This window comes from Conger conger, chromosome 2 (assembly GCF_963514075.1).
Source record: "Conger conger chromosome 2, fConCon1.1, whole genome shotgun sequence".
Classification (NCBI taxonomy): domain Eukaryota; kingdom Metazoa; phylum Chordata; class Actinopteri; order Anguilliformes; family Congridae; genus Conger; species Conger conger.
Window position 1 is genome coordinate 32442384 of NC_083761.1, and position 16106 is coordinate 32458489.

At 40.2% G+C, this 16106-nt stretch overlaps 1 protein-coding gene across 1 annotated transcript in view; it reads right to left on the minus strand.

Annotated features, from left to right (window-relative positions):
- gpr179 (G protein-coupled receptor 179) overlaps positions 1 to 8692 on the minus strand; it is a 339778-nt gene extending 331086 nt beyond the window's left edge. The window contains exons 1-2 of the mRNA XM_061230418.1: positions 8609 to 8692; positions 7158 to 7987 (exon numbers count right to left, since the gene is read on the minus strand). Of these exons, the coding sequence (XP_061086402.1) occupies positions 7158 to 7987; positions 8609 to 8692 (914 nt within the window). The remainder of the gene's footprint in view (positions 1 to 7157; positions 7988 to 8608) is intronic.
- Between the last annotated feature and the right edge of the window lie 7414 nt (positions 8693 to 16106).

Below are 16106 nucleotides of genomic sequence, written 5' to 3' on the forward strand. Positions count from 1 at the left end.
TAAGAAAATGTATCATTTCATTTGGAGAAACAAACCCCATTCAATGAAAATATACTTTGTAACTCATATCATCAAGGTGGATTAAATGTCCTGGATTCCAAAATCATACTTAATTATACAAAATTACAAAATACAAATTATAGTACTTCATCCTAAATGGGTTTTTTTTCCTTGGTTGCAATTTCTTGGTTCCTGATTAAGTTATCAAATTTTTATAAACAAGCACTGTTATCCTGGTTGATCATATACAAGCAAAACTTTCCCCCTCATATATGTTCTATTTGGAATAACAAAGATATTAAATCTTCTTCTTTGTTTGATAATTTGGTTAAAAATATCATTGTATTGGTAACACAATTGTTGCATAATAATGGCCATTTGTTTACTTATTCAGAATTCCTGGAGAAATACAAAATTCCAGTACTTGTTAAAGAATATGCAAGTGTATATGATGCCATACCAGCTGGACTTATGAAATTATTGCGAAATAATGGTGTCTTTGATGTAAAGCCAAAAGTCAAATTTGACCTAAATTTGAAAGGTACAAAGGGAAAAGACAAAAAATGCAGTAATCACTTTCTTAGGAAAATCTGCCAAAATCCTGCAACACCTACAATCCTGCAACACCCTACATTTTGGCTTGAGATAAAAGAGATCAACACGAGACAAGAGTTTTCTTTCCTGGTATTTATACCTAGATGTGTTAAACTACATAGAACACAGCACCTTTGGTAATCAGACAACCCATTTTTAGGTGAGCAAAAGCATTGGAACACAGAGTATTTAAGTAATTGAAAGTAAATAACACTTAATATTTGGTTGCATATCCCTTGCAATAACTATATCAGGCCTGTGACCCAATGACATCACCAAATTGCCTTCTTCCTTTGTGATGCTTTTCCAGGCTTTTATTGCAGCCTCTTTCAGTTGTTTGTTTTGGGTCATTTTCTTGCTGCTTGATGCAGTTCCTCCCAATTAGTAACGCATTAACGCATATCTCCATAAATTGGCAGACAGAATGTTTTTGTTGACTTCTAAATTCATCCTGCTGCTACCATCATGAGTTACACCATCAATAAAGATTAGTGAGCCCACTCCAGAAGCAGCCATGCAAGCCCAAGCCATGACACGTCCTCCACCGTGCTTCACAGATGAACTTGTATGATCATGAGCAGATCGCTTCTTTCGCCACATTTTGACCTTTCCATCAATATGGTAGAGGATAAGTCTCATCAGTCCAGAAAACTTTGTTCCAGAACTTTTGTGGCTCTCTGTACTTCTTTGCAAATTGTAATTTCGCCTTCCGATTCTTACTACTGATAAGTGGTTTGCATCTTGTGATATATCCTCTATATATATATTGCTGTTCTCCAAGTCTTCTTCCAATGGTTCCAAGGGAGATACCTTTACCCCTGCGCAGAGGAGATTGTTTGTGATATCACTGACTGATGTTTTGCGCATTATTTCATTATTGCATTATTAGGGAGGACAACCGAAAAATGTATTTCCGGAAATCAACATGAATATTATGATTAAAATCTCAGTTTAACCTTAAATTAACGTGTGGTGGACAATAATTCTGCTTAGGTGGAATTTTAATGTGACAAAATGACTTTGTGGCTTTTAAGCGCTCATTTTACCAGCATTCCATCAATGTTAAATGCTGGACCCCGACGGCACCGAAAAACAGGCAGATTTCACTGACCAGTCCATTGTTTACATTTATGGAGCTTGGAAATGGTGACGCAACAATAGCTTTTACTGGTGGCAGTTCGAACTGTCAAAATTGTGACTGTAGCCAGGTTAATATTTTTGCTGGGTACTCGGTATGTCCAGCCTTATAAGTCCAAAGTCCCTGGTTACTTTTTAATAGTTTCAATGGATTTTGACAATAGACATGTCAGACTTCAGTCATGTTAACGCTCTCGAGTGTGCGTCTACGTTTAAGTAGCAAATAACCGTGTTGTATCCTTGTAATGTAATTTACATAACAACTGAACTGTCTGATCACGCCGAATCCCTGATACAGGCACGATAAATTCATGACGATTCAGAAAATGTACTAATTTTAAAGGTTTAAAACAATCTTATGGTGGGACTTTTACCATTTATGGACGGTGCGACAGAAGTTTTCGGTGCCATTGAACTTAATAGAATGCTTTTATTTATATCGTTCGAATGACCAAGTGCCATTAAAAAGTAAATTGTATGGCTTTGTGCTATTCATGTATGCTTGCTACATCATGCTAACATCGTACAGGGACCAGTAAAGGCTTAGAAAAGCTAGCACTTAGTTATTGTAAGTTTGATCACCTCTATTGTGAAGTAAAAAAGTGGACAAATTACGTTTTCTGTGAGAAATGTATTGGCGAACTCACGTGCACACACAGCGGTCTACATTCTAAAACTCCACTTTGCCCTCCCTAGCATTATTTCATCCAGGTGTGTTTGTACCGCTAGAGGCCCTTCTGCTTTATAATTTCAATATCCACCTTGAGCCTCCCAGGCAGCTGCCTTCCTACCTCTAGTCCACTTCTGCGACACTCTTCCGCAACCCATAAAGCGGGCAAAGTCCTAGACCTTGTCTTTGCAAGGAACTGCTCATGCAGTGATTTCACAGTTACCTCACTGCATACATCTGATCACCACTTCATTTCCTTCTCCCTCCCCCTTTCTCCCCATCTTCCCTCCTCTCCTCCCACCCTCACTATTTCAGTCCACTATAACCTCCACTCCCTTTCAGCATCTTCCTTTGCTCCCACCATCACCGCTTCTCTCCACCCTCTCAAATCCTTCTCCAACCTCCCCACTGACTCTGCATTGGCCACCCTGCTTTCATTGCTCTCCTCTGTCTTCGACTATCTCTGCCCCCTTGTCCCAACGCCCCTCCCAGTCCTTGGATGTCCGAAACCCTATGTACCTCCAGGGCCAGCCTTCGCACAGCTGAGAGGAAGTTGAGGATATTGAGAGACCCACCGGAGCTCTCAATCCACCAGTCTCTCCTGGTGGCATTCTCATCTGCTGTCACCACTGCCAAGGTAGTTTACTACCAAACACAAATTCATAACTCCACTAACTCTCTGAAACTATTTTTTCCTCTCTCCTCATCACGCCTACTCCACCTCAGTCCTCCTTCGCTGCTGATGGCTTTGCAGATTTCTACAATGAGAAGATTGCTGATATCCACAGATCCTTCGCAACCACTGTGCCATTCCCCCCCTCTATGCCCATCCCTTCTTTCTCCACTTTCTCTCCCCTTACAGACTCCAATGTTTCCCAACTCCTGATATCCCATCGCCCTACCACCTGCGCCCTTGACCCTATGCCCTCTTCTCTCCTCCAGACAATCACACCTGACATCTTCCCATTTGTCACCTCCCCTGTGAACTCCTTCAAATGGGCCCACATCACCCAGCTGCTGAAAAAGACAACCCTGGATCCCTGCATCATCCAGAACTTTTTTTTATCCAAAACAATTGAACAAGCTGCTTCTAACCAACTCTCTTCTTTCTTTTCCAAGAACAATATGCTAGACCCTCACCAGTCTGGCTTACATTACATGTCATTTGGCTGACACTTTTATCCAAAGCGACTTACAGTTGATTAGAATAAACAGGAGACAATCCTCCCCTGAAGAAATGCAGGGTTAAGGGCCTCGCTCTAGGACCCAAGGGCCCCAGTCATGTACCTTAACCACTACACTACAGGCCACCCGCGGCTTCAATCCTGGCCAGTCAGCGGAGAATGTACTCCTCTCTGTCAGTGAATCACTTCATGCCCCACAAGCAGCCTCCCTCTCCTCTGTCCTGATTCTTCTAGACCTCTCTGCTGCCTTTGACACTGTGGATCATTCCATCCTCCTGTCCTTCCTGTCAGCAATAGGGATCTGCAACACAGCCCTGAATTGGATCAAGTCCTGCATCTCTGGTCGCTCCTTCCAGCTCTTACTTGCCTGGGTTTGTACAGTATCAACACCTCGGCTGCTTGCTACTGGAGTTCCCCAGGGCTCAGTCCTTGGCCTGCTTCTCCATTTACACTAGATCCTTTGGCCCTATTATTACTGTTCATGGTTTGTCCTACCACTGCTATGCTGATGACACCCAACTCTTTTTCTGACACACAGGTTTCAGCCAGAACAGGATAGACAACCACTATCTCAAGCTCAACCCACATAAGACTGAAATGATCCTCATTCCTGCTCTAAGCTCTCCCCTTCTGGATCTTTCAATTACCCTAGGGGATACCTCAGTGACGTCATCAAACTGTACAAGTAACCTGAGCATGGTCCCTCTCTGAGAACATTGCAGCAGTGACCCGGTCATGCAGATTCCTCCTATACAACATCAGGGAAATCTGGTCCTTTCTCACCCCCTACTCAACCCAGCTCCTGGTCAAAACAATGGTGAACTGAAGACACACCACTTTAAGCTGCACCTCTCCCCGCTCCTCCCTACCTCCCGGTAAACCTTAACTGTTGATGTGGTCTTTACTTGCGTTATTATGCTAGGATGATACCTTTGCAAGTTTTGTTTGACGAAGTAAGCTGTTTATTCATATATTTGCATGGTGTGGTATTATAAATAATAATAATAATAATAATAATAATTTTAAAAAATCGATAATCAAATAGGCCCTAGTCCTCATCTTTGTTGTACTGTTAGCAATTGAAATTGTACTTCCCTCTCGGGTCTTTCAGCACACTTACCCGTGGTCATGGGTATGCACTTCATTGTATGTCACTGTGGATAAGAGCGTCTGCCAAATTACATTAATGTAATTAATCTTTCCTAGCACAGATGTAGTCTTCACAGGCAGAACCCAAGGCTAAAACCAAGAGTAGACTTATTTTTCAACCAATCAATCTAACAGAAATATCTGGAACAAGAAACACTGGTCTGTCACATGTTCCAATACTTTTTCTCAGCTAAAAATTGGGTGGTCTGATACAACGGTCCATAGTCAAAGTTACTTAGATCAAATTTTTTCCCCATTCTGATGGTTGATGTCACTGAAGCTCCTGACCCATATTTGCATGATTGTATGCATTGCACTGCTGCCGCACAATTGGGTTGCAGGGGGGCCTGGAGCCTAGTGGTTAAGGTACATGACTGAGACACAAAAATAAGATTTGCACAGCAGTTGGGCCCTTGAGCAAGTCCCTTAACCCTGCATTGCTCCAGGAGAGGATTGTCTCCTGCTTAGTCTAATCAACTGTACATCACTCTGGATAAGAGCATCTGCCAAATGCCATTAATGTAATGTAATGATTAGATAATTGCATGAATAAGTAGGTGTACAGGTGTTCCTAATAAAGTGCTCAGTGAGTGTATATCCTAAGTTGTTTAACAAATTTAGATAAAAATACCTGGAAATTAACAAATGTGCAGTATATTTTCAGTTTTACAGAGTATACATTCTTTGCATTTATGGCTAACTTTTGAATTTTCATTTTTAAATAAAAAATGTTTTATTGGGATGATGCAATCTCCTGTAAATGCTCAAAGTGGAATCTTTCTCTCCATCCCTTAATGGCATCCAAAGATGAACTTCATGAGCAAATCCGCTTTGCCTTTTAGATAGATTGGAGAATTAAGCTAACCTAAAAAGAAAGTAAGCTGTGACAGATGGAGACAAATCACAGAAAGTAAGGTACTCTGGTATTAACATTAGCATTTTCAAATGAACATTTCACATCAATCTTTGCACTAATCAAAGGTGGTTCATTCATATAGACCCAGATTGGTGTTGAAAGGGATGTGGGATTCAGATGGCATTTGTAAATGTAATCTGAACAAAACAAGATTTTAAACTTTATGATATGTTGGCAAAATGCTTGAAGGGAACTGTATTGTCATTTGACATAAATGACAAATCAGAAGACTAGTTTTAAAGAGTGGAAAGAAGTGTGAAAATGCTATATGTAAGTAAAACAGCATAGGAATATATGGAAATAAATTACATTAAATAATACATAACTAAAGCAAAACTGAATATGAATATAACTATACTGGGTGATTCTTTCCTTTAAGGAGTCACCAGAAGAACGAGCGCATTTACTTTATCCTAGCGCATAACAGATGTAACAGGTTATTTATTTACAAATGTTTGTCTCCAATAATTGTTTACAAAATGTTCTGTCATCAACCTACAGTTTCACTGTTTTCCTGCAAAGAGAATTCTGAGACCAAAAATTCAGAAAACTTTGGACCAGTGTCGATACTTTGCGAGGATTTCTATCATTTGTAACACCAATGGTGCAATATTCTACTGTGAAGTTACAGCAGCTATATGCAGGGAGTATATGATCAGACACTGTAGCCTTTGGACAGGTAAAAATCTTTTGCGACCAATATTTGAAAACTATTGGATGCATTTCTTTTAGCCAGGAAAAACCCATCATTCGACAAACAACTCTTGATTGTAGCATTTATTATACAGTTCCCTCCAAAAGTATTGGAACAGCAAGGCCGATTCCTTTGTTTTTGCAATACACTGAATACATTTGGTGTTGAGATAAAAAAGATGAACACGAGACTAGAGAACTATTTATTGTTTAACCAATCTATAAAAAATACTGGGAAATAAAAGCTGAAATTAGGATCTGACATCACATGTACATCCTTTGACCTCAAACTCAATTTTGTTCAGTGTAAAAAACAAAGAAATGTACTTCGAATCCCCGTCGGCCGGGGCCTCTCTGTGCGGAGTTTGCATGTTCTCCCCGTGTCTGCGTGGGTTTCCTCCGGGTACTCCGGTTTCCTCCCACAGTCCAAAGACATGCACGTTAGGCTGATTGGAGAGTCTAAATTGCCCGTAGGTATGAGTGTGTGAGTGAATGGTGTGTAAGCGGGTTCAGATAATGGATGGATGGATGGATGTTCCAATACTTTTGGATGGGACTGTATGTACAGCATACAGGGTAATTAACTGGATACCGTCTATATTTTTAAGATACCTTGGTATATGGTATTACCGTATGTTAGAATAATGCTAGTTAAATTTGTGTGACATTTTCAATAATCAAAAAATCCATGAAAACTGGTTCAGATCCATGATCAGTTTAAAGGAAAGGTTTGGGTTTCCCCAATTTTCAGCTCACGAACCACGGCTGATGCACGCACAACACAAAATGGCAGCAATGAAAAGCAGTCACTGACCTGAATTCTGGACTAAGATCAGGCTTGAGGCCATAGAAGGATGTTGAGAGTGTGAGTAACCAGTCAGGCACAAATCGCCCACCCTCACACTCAAGAAAGGGTGCATCAGCCCAACGTACTCCATCTTGGTGTGTTATATAGCTGTCTCCTCTGCCCCACTTGGGTGTAGCCAAGGTGCGCAGGTCATTAAGGAGCAATCGCTTAGAAAGGGATGGTGCCTGCTGTGGTAGTTCGGGAAACTTGAGGGCAGTGAACCAGCTAGCATTTGGTGCAGGGGGTGGAGGGTGCATCAACTCCCATGAAGCAGACAGGTCCTGCAGCAAGATGTCTTGGGACATAGAGGAAGTGCGTGAGGCCCGTAGAACCAGCTGAGGGTGAGAGGCAGCAGGCTGGGCATCAAAGGTAAGAAGGGCCCGACGGATGAGCGCATCACCCTCCAGAAGACCTCGAACTAGGGCATGGTACCACTCCATATCCTCTGTCACACTGCTTTCCCGTAAATCATTTGCCTGGAAGATCATGTTGAGGAAGTTCGCAGCATTGGTAAGAGCAGCCAGAGCAGGGCTTAGGTAAGGACGAAGTCCAGCAGGGATGCCCTGCAGGGCAGGCAGACGGTAAGCCCTTGAACAATTTGCCTGGGCAAGGAGGGTTGCATTTCCATTGTACAGATAGGCCTCTACTGGTGCCCATTCATCCTCCTCAGGGGGATCCATGTTAGGGCTAACACTGGGGGAGAGAGAGCCAGACAGTGGGTTCCCGGTCTCTTTCTCCATGGGCCCATCAGTAGCTATAGGACTGAATTTGACATCACCCTGGATTACTGGAGTAACCTGTGCAGACAGTGGTAGAAGGAGCACCAAAAGCACTGCTAAGCCATCCATTTTACAAGTTTTTCCTTTTCCTTTGATCTTTGAATCCTTTCTTGTCCCTTGTTTAGGATTTTGTCAAATAATCACTTAATGTCAAGCCAGGATCTGATAGGTCAGTCTCCTCTCACCCCCTTCTCACTTGTTGCTCTTTGGCTAATGTCTGTGAGATAGGGCTCACTGGTAGTGTTAGAATGGAGACTGTCTGCATTCCCCTCATCCATCTTTGTCATTGCTTCTTCTGGAACAGAAAAAGATCTGTATATCTCCAGTGGAGGATGGTAGCAAGATAATCCACTGGTGTCAATTCTCAAACATTCAGTCTGCCTCTCCAGATATTTGAGCTGGGAAGCTGAGCCCCTGTTCATCCAAAAAAGCACACAAGTGAGCCAGTCAAGAACATGTTCTGTATACTCATTGTGCGATACAGTAATTGTACAGGCAATAGCACAGCACAACAGAGAAAGACAATAACAGTCATGAATTTACCTGAGTATCAGAAAATATAAGGCAGATGGCTGAGGGGTAAGTGTGCTTTAGCCGAAGGAAAGACGAGGAGCCGCCTGTTTATCTGCTTTCCATTACCTCCTTGTTGTGTCTACTGTTCCTCTGCAGAGCATCTTTTTCTGTCTCTCTTGCTCTCTCTCCCTCCTGTGTCTCCTCCCTCATCCTAACCCTCTACCTCCCTCTCCTTCAATCATTTCAATCATTATAAAATCCTAACATTATACTTTGTTGACAGGGCACAGGCCACCGCCATTATGAGTGAAAGTGACACATCTGTTCTTAAAAGAGCTGTGGGGGTTGTGGTGTGTTTGGAGGAGAGATGGCATGATGCTGAGAGAGGGGAGTTAATCCCTTGTATCCACTATGCAATCACTGGATTAACCCTCCCAGAGTCCAGACAGGTTAAGCAGTAAATGGGGAAGTGCTGATCAGTGGGCCGTAAGGGTGAGATGTGTATGTGTGTTTGCAGCGTCAATAACAAACAGCCGGAAGGAAATCTGAGGTATTTATTCAGTTATAAATTATGCATTCAACAAAAGTATGTAATAGATTGTCTAAAATGGTTGCCCTTAGATCTTAAAATATAAAGGGAATATCAGATGAGCTAAAATATGCAAGATTATGCATCAATATTTACAATATTGTAGCAATAGTATGTAGAGAATTGAGGGAAACAGAGGGATGAACTTTTCAGAAAACAGGCAAATCATTTACACAATGCACCTCAGCTGTTTGTGTTGTGTTGAATGTGTCTGACTACTAGTTACTTTTATTTCACTCTCACCCCTCAGTTACATATGCAGGCGACACTAGGCACTCTCGATGGTGCAGGCAAATCCTTATTTAGATGTCATGGCAACGGATTTCTGAGAATTCTCTATCTAATCCTGTGAACCCCACCCCCATCCAGGACTGCAGTATTATGGAGATGCTTGGGTAATAATAATAATAATAATAATAATAATAATAATAATAATAACAACTTTATTTATATAGCAACCTGCATACATAAAATATAGCCCAAAGATAATTAAATTGATTAAGAATATAATTAAAACATAATAAAAACAAGGAGAAAATAATAAACAATGCTAAAAACAGGGCTGCTAGATACAAGGTGTGTACTCAATTGCTATTTAAAAGTGTCCACTATGCTTAACCTTCTTTGAAATGTAAGAAGGTGCTAAACCATGAAGAGATTTGAATACAAGTAAAATTATTTAAAAATTACAAATTAATGCTAAAAGATGCAGGAAGTCTTGCCTTTGTTTTTGCTAAAAGAAAAGCCATAGTGTTTTGAATTAGTTGTAATCAATTTCGATTTTCAATTGGATTTTATTTTTTTTGGAAGACCGTTGAAAAGACTACTGCAATAGTCCAACCTATGAGAAGGATATCCAGCGGCAGAGTCGACAGACAAAGCCAGATAATTTATAAAGAGAATTGTTATGGCAATCGGTTGGTGCTTTGGTGTCAACTGTTCGCTCTTGCACCAAGCTGGTAAGCACGCGGTAGACCCGGTGTGTATTTGAGTCAGGTATCGTGCTGGTTCGGGTTTCTGTTATGTGCTTAAGAAAAGGTAAGGAAGGTGTTCAGTTTGCTAGTGCTGTGTGCACTGCTGACGCCTTCCTAAAGGTTCTTTGTTTTGTTTTGATTTTTATTTCTAGCTCGTGTGAGCTTGTGGGTGAGGGACGTTGTCCCCGGTATTTGTATTTTGGTTTGTTTTTTCCTGAGCTCAAGGTTCTTTATTTTGCTTGCCTAGTTTTATTAGGTTGTACTTTTATTTTGGTCCCCAGTCTGGGTTTTGCAGTGCTCGCCTTTTAGCACTCATTTTGGTTGGGTTGTTCACCCTGGTTTTTAAGGGTCGCTTTATTTTCTGTTTCCTTTACCTCCCAGGATTTTGTGGCGAACACGTTCGCATGTCCGCTTATAAGGGATTACCCTTAGTCGCTCCTGGCTCTCCGCCAGTCCCCGACATTATATATACAGATTGTAAGGTAGGCTGACTCACACATGAACAATCAGTGGGTGAGGTTTTATTCCTCTGGCAGTGGGGCCAGAAATTCAGTAAACTCATTACGACATGGACGACATTCTTTAAAGCACGGGCAGGTTTCCTGCAGGGCCCCACACATTATTCTGTTGAACAATTCTCCATAATTACTCTCTCCCTCTCACATTTCCCTCATTCCTCAGTCACTGAAATGATGTATAAAGCATTGGATGTTTCATGGCAAAGCCAGTTTAGATAATATTCATTATCGTATCATTTTCAGTCGCTCAGTGTGACTGGGGCAATGGTCTAATTTCCGTAACAGTATTCCAAGGACATCATAACCATCCAGGAACCTAGGGAAATCTGTGAAGAAATCTGTCCCAGCAAATTTCCTCAATGCCCTGACCAAATTCCACTGCCTTGGAAGGTATGGCTCTGAATTCCAACTGGTCATAAAGGCCAGATGGTTAATTGTGGACCCATTTTTATGGTTAAGATCAAAGGCCCGATTTCTTGATTCAAGGGGAAGAAGCAAGGGGTCTAGGAGATCTGTTGCCAGACTCCCATACCTACCATGTAGAAACCCTTGCCAGGTATGACAATGTTTTTTACTTTGTACTCTGTTTAAATATTGTATTATGTTTCGTATTAAGAAACATAAACCTTGTGATTTGGAACCTTGTGATTTGATTGTAATTTAAAGAAGTGACTTACCTGGCAAAATTAATTGTTATACTTGATCTGTTTGGTTTCACTTACTGAACACTCACTGTTATCCAGGGAATGCTTGGATGCCTCCGGCGAGTTGGTCTAGGGAGGATGCACATTTACCCTTACTGTATCAGGGTGTATTGCACCTGTAGACTGACAGTAAATAAATCTCCTCCACCTTACCTTATAATTCATGTTGAGAACAGGGATAGCTAATCTTTGTCTTCTTGGGTCCCTGAGCCGCCATTCGGACACACCTAAAAGTAGCATCTTACCCAACCTCTGATATGACCGTAGACATCTAGCCAGCTCATGACATTCACATAACGTGCGATGTGATATGTGGTATCTACCAAAATTAGACGACGAAAATCTAAATTATTTTTCAATTGTAGTCAGATATAGCGAAACAGAGTGAAAGTCAATAGGAACTGAAAGACGTACTATTCAGAAGGTAGGGTCAGTCCCTACCAGTATAAAACGGAAGGTACTACTGTATTTGTTACTTGGTACACTGTAAAACCTAATAAGTTCAGAGTAACTTTTGTGGTAACTGATTACCTAAGAAAATTTAAGTACATGTAATATATTTTTGAATTACACTTTAATTTAAAACAATATTTCATCTGGACTCAAAATGAATTGAAGGAATGACAAAATAAATAAGTTCTATTGACTCATATTATATTATATTTATACTAATATCTTTTAACCTCTACATACTTAATTAATTTCATTCAATAACACTTAGTGAAGCTTAGTTCAACCAACTTACTCTGACAAATAAATTTAACTAATTTTACACAACTTAAACCTACTCAAAAGATTAAACATGAATAGATAGTAATTCTATATGATTCATAGATTTAAACTAAATTCTGAAAAAAATATACAGCCTCCATTGATACAATACAAGTTATTTATTAAGTTGTAAAACAACCTGCCATTTCACAGACATTAACTTTTAGCAGAATATGTCAGATCAGAATGAAAACATGGGCACTTTGCCCTCAATGAGCATAGTTTTTGCCTTAACAGTTGACTAGAAAGCAATACATGATACATACATAACATGTTTATGGCATTGACAAAGTCTTTCCAAAGGTGCTCACGATCATTATCAATGGCTGAACCCCCTATGCATGACAACAAAGTGACAGCTTTTTAACAACACCAAACTGAACATGTTGGATGGTAGAAAATTGAACTGAGAAATTCTGACAATCAAATGACTCAGTCATCTTAAACTTTGCATAATTAGAGCTTTGCAACTTAAACATTCGTGATCAAGCAGAGGACCATCAAAATCTATTTTTGTTCATCCCCTGACACATCAAACAACTACATAATTTTAAATTCACCTAAAAATGTTTACAGACATTTGGAAACATATTCTGCTTCCTGTAACAAGCAGGGCAATGTTAACATTTACATGTGGGCCGCTCCTTTGAATTATATTAGCACAACAATGTATGGAGCCTTTATGTATAATTACACTGAAGCTTTCTGTTTAGTTCAACAAATCATTTTTCAAATTCAGTAGGGATGGTTTCAGTGGTTTGTTATCATCTGAATGAACGTGAATGTGTGGATGAGTTTCTTTGGATACTCCAAATTGAAAGCATAAATGAGGCCAAACAACAATATAAATGCATCAGCCAACCTTGGAAGATCCCTCAAAACAACCTCCCCCTCAACTATAACGAAGACCTTCTCGGCACTGAGTGTCACTGATATATTGCTCCTCTTCTTGCTGCAAAACATAATCAATGCAATTATCAGGTGTTCTAGAAGCAAGATCACAAGTCATAAACTATATGTACTCATTGTGGCTCCCTTCTTTTCTAATGTGACAATCATGTGACATTCAGATTCTGTAGAAGCTACAGTACCATGAGGCTGCAACAGCATGACTTCTATCCTTATAGAAGAAATCCATGTCAGAAATTCTAAAAGTGCTGTGACCTTTATGTTATTTCCATTCATCAAAAGGAACAAATGATTACATCCACGAATGACCCTTTAATTTGCACACATTCAAGTTTGTTTCTATGTTAGTATTATTTGATATTAATAGTGCTTACATTGCAGGTCTTGAAGAACTCAGAGTCATCCTCACATAGGTAGAAAGGAAGTGCACGAAGGGTCAAAGTGCGTCTCATGTTGACATCATGTTCCTCCTTGATTAACAAATCAAAAATGATAATTGTAGAAATATTTCCCCACTTGTTTACTGCAGTCTAGGCCCTACCGACAATGATCCATAGTTGTACAGGAAAGTAATCAAACAAGTGATACAGTCATAGACAAGGTATTGGCACGCCCTCTGGAAGTTTTGGTTTTCTAACAAAATTTGCACACTTGGAAGTTTTTTGATGAAATAACCAAACCAGGATCATTTCAATGCAGATTGAAATTACACACCACTTGGCCTCCACTTGAGCCTAAGAGAGAGAACAAAAACATAAATATAAGCTTCATACATTATTTGTTGGACATTTATCACAAACATAATCAGTCATGCTCATTTACTATCACGTAGCAACGTTGTGTATGCTGTAAATCTGTGGTTATGCCTAAATTAACTTCATATCTAACTCTAGGCTAATTGTCTACTTCTCATTACTTCTTTCTCATGACAATCGCACATATCAAAAATGACCGGGAAATGAACTGCACGCCAGAATGACTCCCTCCAAAAACTGGACGGAAAAAAGCTCCACCTCGGTCACATCTCTCTATTTTTCGGCTAACTTTGGGGGGGCTCACTTTTCTTACTCCAAACACACTCTCTTCATGCTCCAGTTTGTCACACACTTAAGTAGACTGGATACTCATTATTATGTAGCGGTGCAATGTTTACTCAAATAATTATATTCCAATAAAATTAAAACCTCATCACTCATTGACAGAACACAACAGTTTAGAGTATTATTTTACTGACTGATCTAGTCTCTCCACAGACTAGTCCAAAATATTTAACAACATCAACCTCTTTGTGACCTGGCATAACACCACCTGATTACGCCACCTTGGGAATTACGCCCAAATAAATAGTTTGCAAGAATTGAGGATTGGTGAGCAATCCCCATATAGGTACAACTAAATGAACAAGCAGAGACGTGGATTCAATAATAAAAAACAGAGTGTATTCGTTACAATCCTAAAAACACAATAGAAAAACCCACAGGATCCCCAAAAATACAAAGTTAGCCAGTAGGTCTTCCCCCCGCTAGGGGCGCTACTGGGTGCATGTGGATATGAGTCCGTGGAGGGTGGAGGACTTACCGGAAGTGGAACCGAAAGGTCACTCATTCGTGAAGATGCCAGCAGACATACATACACACACACTGTGAAGCGGTGAGATACGGACACGGTGAATCACAAATATTCTACTTCTACACACACGCTATAACATGCAGTGAAAAGAACGGCACCACTTCCGACGGCGCCGTAGCAACCTCCACACCAACACAGATCCCACACCACGCACTGCACCGTAAACAGTAAGCCGCCCCAAAGCCCCAACTCAATCAACAGTTGGTTTGTCAATGGTAAGGATATTAAAAATACAAATAAATACAGAACCCCAGGGAAAAGGCGGGAACAACACAGTTTAAAACCACAAACAGTCGGAGCTCCATGTAGCCACTTACCGGCGTATTAGAACTGGAGCCCCGCTATCCATGTTCCTTAGCTCTTTAATGACTCTAACCGATAAACGCGAATTACTAATGTTGGCAAAACAGCAGCTAGCTGTTGAACATTGAGGGTACACATCGAGGCAGAACGCAGCAGATATTAGGGGTGACTGAGTATGGCATTATCCATATCTGTATCTGTATCTGTATCTGTATCCGTTAAACCAACTAAATTATCCATATCCCGGACGTGGGCGTGACTAACCCGGAAGTTGTGTCCCCCATACTACATTGCAATGCACTTTAATGAAAATTGCAAAGTCAACACTTTCACCTGAAGAACAACCACTACAGCTTTGCAGGTAAATCTCTATTAAAAGGTAAATACCAAGCATTTTAAACATTATAATGTGTCATTACTATACCCCTGAGCTGTCATTTGGGCAATAGAAGATTCTTTGTTGTTGCTTTGTACAGAGAATTGCGCTGCCTCAAGACGTAAGCACTGTGTACTTTGCAGAAGGCTTCTATGCAGGGAAATGACTTGACGATAAAAATAAGACTTGTTTGAGCTTTTTCAGCCAAATGATCCACATTACGTATAAATGCTAGATCTTGTGAAATAGAACATATACCCAATATGCCATTATAAATCCCTTCCTGTCGTTGAAAAAGGTTCACTGATATGTTGACTCACCCCATGCCTGTGTTTATAGTCCTTAAATTCAGGTTTGACAATGTACAATGTACCGTTATGACTTGCAGATAAGGACCCAGGTACAGACCAGATGCAGTTGGCAAAAAAAAAAAAGAATTTATTATTTTTCTCCAGAGCAGACAAGACAAAAAGGCCAAACTCAAGAATCCAAAAAGGTAAAGCACAGGAAATCCCAAATCAGAAAAGTCACTTTAAACAGAGGAACAAAGATATTCTCAAAAATCAAAGCTCAGAAGAATCACATAAAACAGCGGGTCAAAAATATATCAATAATCCAAACTCAGAAATACTACTTTTAAACAGAGAACCAAAAATATTCTAGAAAAATCTAAGCTCAGATAAAAAAAAAATCACAAAACAGCGGATCAAAAATATTATCAAAAATCCAAACTCAGAAAATTACTTTTAAACAGAGAACCAAAAATATTCGAGCAGAGAACGGAGAGCAGAGCATGGGAGAGCAGAGCACGGGAGAGCAGAGCAAAAACAAGCAGAGCAAAAACAAGCAGA